Source organism: Dipodomys ordii, unplaced genomic scaffold (assembly GCF_000151885.1).
Source record: "Dipodomys ordii isolate 6190 unplaced genomic scaffold, Dord_2.0 Scaffold1000000549, whole genome shotgun sequence".
Lineage (NCBI taxonomy): Eukaryota > Metazoa > Chordata > Mammalia > Rodentia > Heteromyidae > Dipodomys > Dipodomys ordii.
The window spans coordinates 882-8,750 of NW_012284166.1; the positions used below are offsets into that span (position 1 = coordinate 882).

A 7,869-nucleotide genomic window follows, 5' to 3' on the forward strand; every position below is an offset into this window, starting at 1 on the left:
ACCATCTTTACTATATTAAGTCGGCCTATCCAGGAGCATGGGAGGTCTTTCCATTTCCTAGTGTCTTCTGCAATTTCTTTCTTTAACTTTTTATAGTTCTCATTAAATAGTTCTTTTACATCTTTGGTTAGGTTAATTCCTAAATATTTTATTTTTGGGGAGGTTATTGTGAATGGGGTTGCTTCCTTTATTTCCCTCTCTTCCTGTACGTTATCAGTGTATAGGAAGGCAACTGATTTTTGTGGGTTTATTTTGTATCCTGCTACAGGGCACATGGACCCAAAAGCACTCTTAAACTCCTGGGCCTTCAGAGTTATGTTTGACCTGAAAAACTAAGGACCAGATGCCCTGTGTCTCCCAGCCACATTGAACTTTGGAGTTTGCTAGGCCTGGAGAATGCACTACTGTTCAATCTTTCATTTCTGATGCTGAGAAGAAATTCCAGGAGAGATGGCCAAACTATACAGGCAGAGCAGAAAGCCCAGGAAGATCTTCCTCTGTGACCACCCAGGAACCATCAGGTGCCATGCTGTAGGACTGGCACTTGTTTCGGTGATGACAGAAACGTGTACAGATCTGGACCTTCTGGTTTGTCCCGATATCTCTTAATACCTGTGCCAAGCCAGCCCGAACATTGGCAAATCTCTCATGGTCAATGTACCTTTGCCTCCACTCTTGTGGGCTGTAGCTCTCCAGAGGGGCAGGATAGAGCCCTCTTCTCAAATGGCCCAGCCTGGCCATGTGGCTCAGGTGGTTCTTCAAGGTGGCCATGGAGATGTGATTTCCATAGAAACTGAAGAGGCTAAGCTGAGAGCATTGGCTCAGGATGGGCAAGATGGCTGAGAGCTGGGCGTCATTGATGGCACAGTCTTCCAGGGCCAGGGTCTCCAGGGTTCCCACCACTCTGCCCAACAAGGCTTTCAGGGGCTCACAACTGAATGACTCCATGGGCAATCTCCTCAGACGCAGGTGCTTGAGCTGCCAGGAGCAGGGACACTGGGACAGAAACCTCAGGTCCGCTTCCTTCAGCAGACATGAACTCAGAGACAAGGTCTTCAAAGGTGGCAGGCTCCTGATAATGGCGGGTATATTTGCATTAAGCAAGACAATGTGATGCACATGTAGCTCCTGGAGATGCTGCAGCTGCCCTAGATGCTCCCCTATCATCCAGGGATACCATAAATTCTCGTGAGGGTGACTGTAGAAGTCGCCACCCATGTTGCAGAAGTTGAGGATGTGAAGGTTCTTCATTCGACCCAAGTAAGGAGCAAGTTCTTTCATAATTCCTGGATGCCCGAATTCACTCACCACCAGTTCCTGGATGGAGTCCAGCCTCACAAGAAGCAGAGCCTTCTGGATTTCAGAGAAGGAGTCAGACAGAATCTGCAGCTTCCTGGAGTAGAGCTGGACTTGTTCTCTCCTCTCCCTGGCCCACTGGAGCAGGTGGGCTTGGAGAGCGTCCTGGACGCCATCTTTGATGGTCAGGTCCATGGCTATGGTCAAGGGAGGCTCTTCAGTCATCCCTGAGCAGTGGCTCTCTCTTGGCTTGTCAGTCAGGACATCCGGACGAGATAGTCTGGCCATGGAGAGGTAGCCCTGTATCCAGATGTTGGGGTGCTCCTTCCGCAGATCGAGGACTTGCAGTTTCCACCGACTGGGGCGCTCCTTCTTGGCCAGTAGCAGATCGAGCCCATCCAGGACAGCCTTGAAGGTTTCCCGGTCTGTAGACTCTGCCAGGTCCCCCAGGGGGAGGCAGGAGAAGGGCCAGGCCTGCACCAGGGCCTTCAGCGACTGTGTGTGGCCCTGAGCGTAGACCTCCATGAACAGCGAAGGGAACAGCAGCAGAGGCAGATCTTCCAGGGCAGAGATGGCCAGGGCCTGGTCGCTCAGCAGAATCTGCATGGCCAGATGCTGGAGTGAGGGAGGGGCTCCAGTGCTCATCTTGATGGACCAGATGTGGGCCAGGTGTGCAGGGCTCTCTGAATCACAGCAAGTTGAGGCACTGACTGCAGGATTCAGAACTCTGATTCTGTTCTCCATCCCTGGGCATCATTAAAGCCCAATCCCCTACCCTCCCTATTCCATATCTGCCAATCAGAGAGCAGCTTCTGATGGGATTTCTGAGTCACACCCAGCACACCTTGGTTGGGTGTTTCACTTGAGATCAATTCAAACACTGATTTTAACCAAAAAATGATAGGATTAAAGGCCTGTCCCACACAGCCTAGCATTTCTTTGAAATGTAAGTCACACTTTACCAAAATGACTTCCCACTCTTATACTTTAATCCCTCCAGATTTTCCCACAGATGTTGCACGGCCCTGAGCTACAAAGCATGCAAGGAGAGAAGTCACCCAAAGTTATAACATCCACAAGACATCAGGAAATAGTTCTCTGGATTTCTTTCCCTCTTTCCTTCCCTTCCTACCTTCCTTGCTTCCTTCCTCTTCTCTTTCCTTCCTCTCATGTTTCTTTTTGTACCCATTCTAGAACTTTAACTCTGAGCCTGGGTGTTGTTCCTTATCTTTTCTTTGTCAAATGTAGTGCTTTACCACTTGAGTCATAACAGTACTTCTCCCTTTTCTAAGCAGTTGATTGGAAACAATAGTCTTCTGGCAGAGAAATCCCTGTTTAGCAGAGAACCATAGTATAAAAAGACAAGTCATGGCCCCCCAAAACATGGATAAATGGCAGAAATTACCAAACACTTCTCAATCCTAACTATTCATATTCATGGACTTTATCAATTAAATGACATAGATTGACTAGGTGGATCAGACAGCAAGACCCATTTATCTTCTGTTATCAACAGGCACACATTGCCCAAAGAATCAAACAGATTCTGAATGTGAAAGCCTGGAATAAAAATCTATCAAGCAGCCGGGCGCTGGTGGCTCACGCCTGTAATCCTAGCTACTCAGGAGGCTGAGATCTGAGGATTGCAGTTCAAAGCCAGCCCGGGCAGGAGAGACCGTGGGACTCCTATCTCCAATAAACCACCAGAAAACCGGAAGTGGTGCTGTAGCTCAACTGGTAGAGCACTCGCCTTGAGCTGAAGAGCTGAAGGACAGCGCCCAGCCCCAGAGTTCAAGCCCCACGACTGACCAAAAAAAAAAAAAACTCTATCAAGCAAAGAGCCCCATAAACGGGCCAGAACAACAAAACCAATGGCAGATAAAACAGAACTCAAATTAAAATTACTGAGAGGAGATCTTTCCTACAGGAGGACATAACAATTCTAAATATCTATACACCAAATGCCAGAGCATCCATTTTCATCAAACAGATACTACCTCCCCTAAAACACAGGACTGTCAAACAACAAAACAGCAACAACAACAAAAAAACCACAAACAAACAAGATTGAAGCTGGGCACCGGTGGCTCACACCTGTCATTCTTACTACTCAGGAGTCTGAGATCTGAGGATTGTGGTTCAAAGCCACCTGGGCAGGAAAGTCTGTGAGACTCTGATCTCCAGTAAAACACACAGAAAACCAGAAGTGGCGCAGTGGCTCAAGTGGTAGAATGCTAGCCTTGAGCTGAAGAGCTGAGGGACTGCGCCCAGGCCCAGAGTTCAAGACCCATGACGCACACACACAAAAAAAGGGGGAAAAAGATTGTATTCCAGTTCTTTCCAACTTGAATTGACTCCAAATTCCTGATGATATGTGAGCAGGACACATTTACCCCAAAAGTAGTCAGAAACTCCTAGGGCTCCAGAGCTATGATTGAACTGAAAAGTTCAGGACAAGACACCCTGTCTCTTCCAACCACACTGAATGTTTCGGTTTGGGTCCCTTAGAGAATGCTCTTGTGTCATAGCTTTCATTTCTGATTCTGAGAAGAGAGTCCAGGAGAGAGGCCCCCTCCTACACAGGCAGAGCAGAAAGGGCAGAAAGACCTCCTCTGTGACCAGCTAGGAACATCAGGCCCCATGCTATAGAACTGGCACTTATTCTGGCAATGACAGAAATTGGTACAGATCTGGGCCTTCTGGGTTGTCCCACTGTCTCACCATGCATGTGCCAAGCCAGCCTGAACCAGAGCTAAACTCTCAGGATCCATATTCCTCTCCAGAGAGGCAGTATAGGCCCAGCCTGGCTGTATGGCTCAAGAGGTACTGCAGGGTGGCCATGGAGATGGGGTTTCCATAGAAACTGAAGAAGCTGAGTGGGAAGCACTGGCCCAGGGTGGGCAGGATGACAGAGAGCCTGTCATCAGTGATATAACAGTGCTCCAGAGCTAGGGTTTCCAGGGAGCCAGCTACTTGCTCCAGCAGGGCTCACAGGGGTTCAGGACTGAAGAAGTCCATGGGAAATTCCCTCAGATACAGGTGCTAGAGTTGGCTTGTGCAGGGATACTGAGACAGAGATGAAAGGTCAGCTTCCTCCAGTGGACATGAACTCAGAGACATGAACTCAAGCCTCAGGCTACTGAGGATGGCTGGCAGATTTCGATCAAAGATGACATCATACACATGAAACCCCTGGAGATGCTGCAGCTGCCACAGTACATGGCCTGAATTTGTACTAATATCACTAATTCATGGGACTGGAAGTATAGAAGTTGTCAGCAATCTTAAAGAAGCTGAGAAGGTGAAGATTCTTCATCTGGCCAAGGTAAGAAGCAAATTTTTCATGGTTCCTGGATGCCAGAATTCAGTCACCACTAGTTCCTGGATGAAGTGAGCCTGACCACAAGCAGAGCCTTCTGGATTTCAGAGTTGGAGTCATACTATCTGCAGCTTCCTTGGGCACAGCTGAACTTGTTCTTGCCTCTCCCTGGCCCATTGGAGCAAGTAGGCTTGGATATCATCTTGGGCACCATCTTTGATGGTCAGGTCCAGGGTGATCACTAAGATGTGCCCTTCAGTCATCACTGTGCAGCGACTAGCTATTGAGTTGTCAGTCCCTTAGCTTTCTTTCTCCCAATGCTAGTGATTTAAGATATGTGCAACAACTCCACTTTTAGGTTTTTGGTACTTCAGTGGAGATAAAGAGTTTCACAGACTTTTCTGCATGAATGGTGAAACTATAATCCCTCCATTCATCAACTTCACAGTAAAAAAAATTAAAAGAGTCTCACAGAATTTCCTGCCAGCCTGGTTGTGAACTGCCATCCTATGGTCTCAGCCTGTTGAGTAGTAGTGTTGAAAGCTTGAGTTACAGAATCTCAGTGTGAACCTGTGTGTGTGTGTGTGTGTGTGTGTATAGAAGAGAAAATGAAGTGTGACTTGTATTCCAAGGGTGTTTTTGATCAAATCTGAACTGGCTTTGTACTGAGATTTGTCATTCCAAATATTTTGGTGAAGCAGAAAGAGTTTTCTTGCTTTCGTGGGATGTATTTGGCATTTGGTTTTGAATTTTTTTCTGAACTTTTTCTCCAAAACTTCAGCTATGTATGTTTGATGTTGGTCATGGGTTTTGTCCTGTTTGTTTTATTATATATTATCTAGCTGTGGTGCTTGAACTCAGGTCCTGGGAGCTGTCCATTAGCTTTCCACTCCAAGCCAGGACTCTACTATTTGAGCCACAGCTCTACTTCTGGCTTTTATGGAGGTTCACCAGAGTTGAGAGCCTCAAGGACTTTCCTGTCAAGCTGGCATTGAACTGTTATCCTCAGAGATCAGACTTGAGGAGCTAGGTAGGATTCTAGGTGAGAATAATACTCTCATAATATGGTCTTATTTCCCCTTCATTTCAAAATAAATTGACTGGTTCATTTATAAATTGGAGACAGTCAGGGATTGCCCTGGGATTTGGGTGTTTGCACACAGTTCTTTAGAAAAACAAGATTGTGTTCCTGTTCTTTCCAGGCTGAATTCACTCTAGATTTCTGATGGTATATGCACAGGACACATGTACCCCCAAAGCCTCATTGACACTGCCTGGCTTCTCTTTCAAATGTATAACAAACTGAATATAAAAGTTCTCCCACCTATGTACCCTAAATCTTCAATTCCTACAGAGGTCCTACTGCCCTGAGCCTACGAAGGACCCAAGAAGAGCAGCCAGTCCAACTTACAGCATCCAACAGCATCTATCTCTGCCTCCCTCCCTCCTATCCTCCCTCTTTCTTTCCCTCTTTCCTTCCTTCCTTCCCTCCCTCCTTCCTTTCTGCCTTCCTGCCTTCCTCCCTCCTTCCCTTTCTTCCTCCCTCCTTCCCTTCTCTCCTTTCTAGCTGAATTCTTCCTATCCTTTCTTCCCTCCTCTCTTTTTTATTTTGTACTGAACTGTGACTTGAACTCGGGGTCCTGGGCTGTACCTGAAATGCTTTATATCAACCAGTGCTCTACCACTTGAGTCACAACACTCATTACTGAATTCAAAAAACTCACCAATTTTTGGCCCAGTTTGGATTTGAACTGAGACCACCAGATCATAGACTTCTTGAATACCTAGGATTCTAGGAATTCTGGAATTTTCATGAGAAGTTGGCTGGCTTCTAACTGAGATCCTCAGATATCATACTCCTGAATAGAGTAAGAGGCATGAGACACTAGACCTTGGAGTACCTTTTTGTTCTTTTTGTTTTGGATTTCTTTGGTGTGCCTGTGTGGGCACAAAGTGAATATTTCTTATAGAAGAGCAAAGGAACTGTGGTTTGCATTTGAAGACACATTTGATCAAATATCAACCATTATAGCATTAATTACAAAAAATTCTCACCCCCAAATATGTTGGAGAAGTAGAAACTTCTCTTGGATTTCATGGATGTCATTTGGTATTTGATGTTTAATTTTCCCTCAGACCTTTTCCCCAGAAATTGGTCTATGTGTGACTGACCTTGGTCATAGGTGGGTATGTTAGTTTGTGCCAATTCTGGCACATAGGTGCTGTCCCTAATTTTTGTGCTCAATGTCAGCACTCTACTACTTAACCCATTTCTGGGTTATTTGGAGGTTTGCTAGCGTTGAGAGTCTCAAGGACTTTCCTGCCCACGGTAGCTTTGAACTGTGATCCACAGATCTCAGACTTGCTGAGTAACTAGGAATCTAGCCACAAACAATACTCTCATTCTATGGTGCCGCAAAATGATCTCTTTCTACTCATGCTTTTCCATTCTTTTATTTTTGATTGATACAGTAAATTATAGATAGTAAGAGATTGTGACATGATACGAGTTTGCTTACAACCATTAAGAAAAACAAGAGTGTATTCCAGTTCTTTCTAGGCTGAATTGACTTCAGATTCCTGATGGTGTGTGCACAGGACACACTCAGAATCCTGGAACTGCAGAGCTATGATTTTTCTACCCACACAGAACTTTGGAAAGTGTGCTCCGTGGGAGAATGCATTTCTGCCCCAGCTTTCATTTCTTTTTTTTTTGTTTATTTATTTTTTTATTTTATTTTTTTTAAATTTTATTTTATTTTATTTGTGAACATACTGTACAGAGTGGTTACAATTGCATGGGCAGGATAATGCGTACATTTCTTACCAAGCATTGCAGCCTCCTCCTTTGATTACCTTTCCCATCCCTTCCCAGGCTCCCCCCTCCCCCCCATCCCAATCCTTCTCCTTCTCCCCTGCCCCCCAGCCCCTCCCCCCCCGCACCGACGTTGTAAAGCTCGTTTTGGACATGACAACTTGTACTTCTCATTGTTGCATCAGATCCACCTGTATCCTTAAACAACTGGTTTTCCCCATCTCCTCCACAAGTTATACTGACATCAAATATAGTGAAAGCAGGGGTTGAGATTTGAGAAATGAAGTTCAAAGCAACAAAGAGATAATCTTAAAATGCCAGAAGTGGAGCTGTTGCTGTAGAGGTAGAGCACTGGTCTTAAGCAATAAAGCTCAGGAACAGTGCCCAGACTTTGAGTTCAAGTCCCAGTACCAGCATGCATGCACACACACGTACACAC

The 7,869-nt window shown here is 45.8% G+C and overlaps 1 protein-coding gene across 1 annotated transcript; it reads right to left on the reverse strand.

The window, feature by feature from the left end:
* Positions 1-459: 459 nt before the first annotated feature.
* On the reverse strand, positions 460-1,941 carry LOC106002744 (PRAME family member 8-like). Its single transcript, XM_013037560.1, has one exon. It carries the CDS (start codon positions 1,939-1,941, stop codon positions 460-462), a length of 1,482 nt encoding a protein of 493 aa, XP_012893014.1.
* Positions 1,942-7,869: the final 5,928 nt, after the last annotated feature.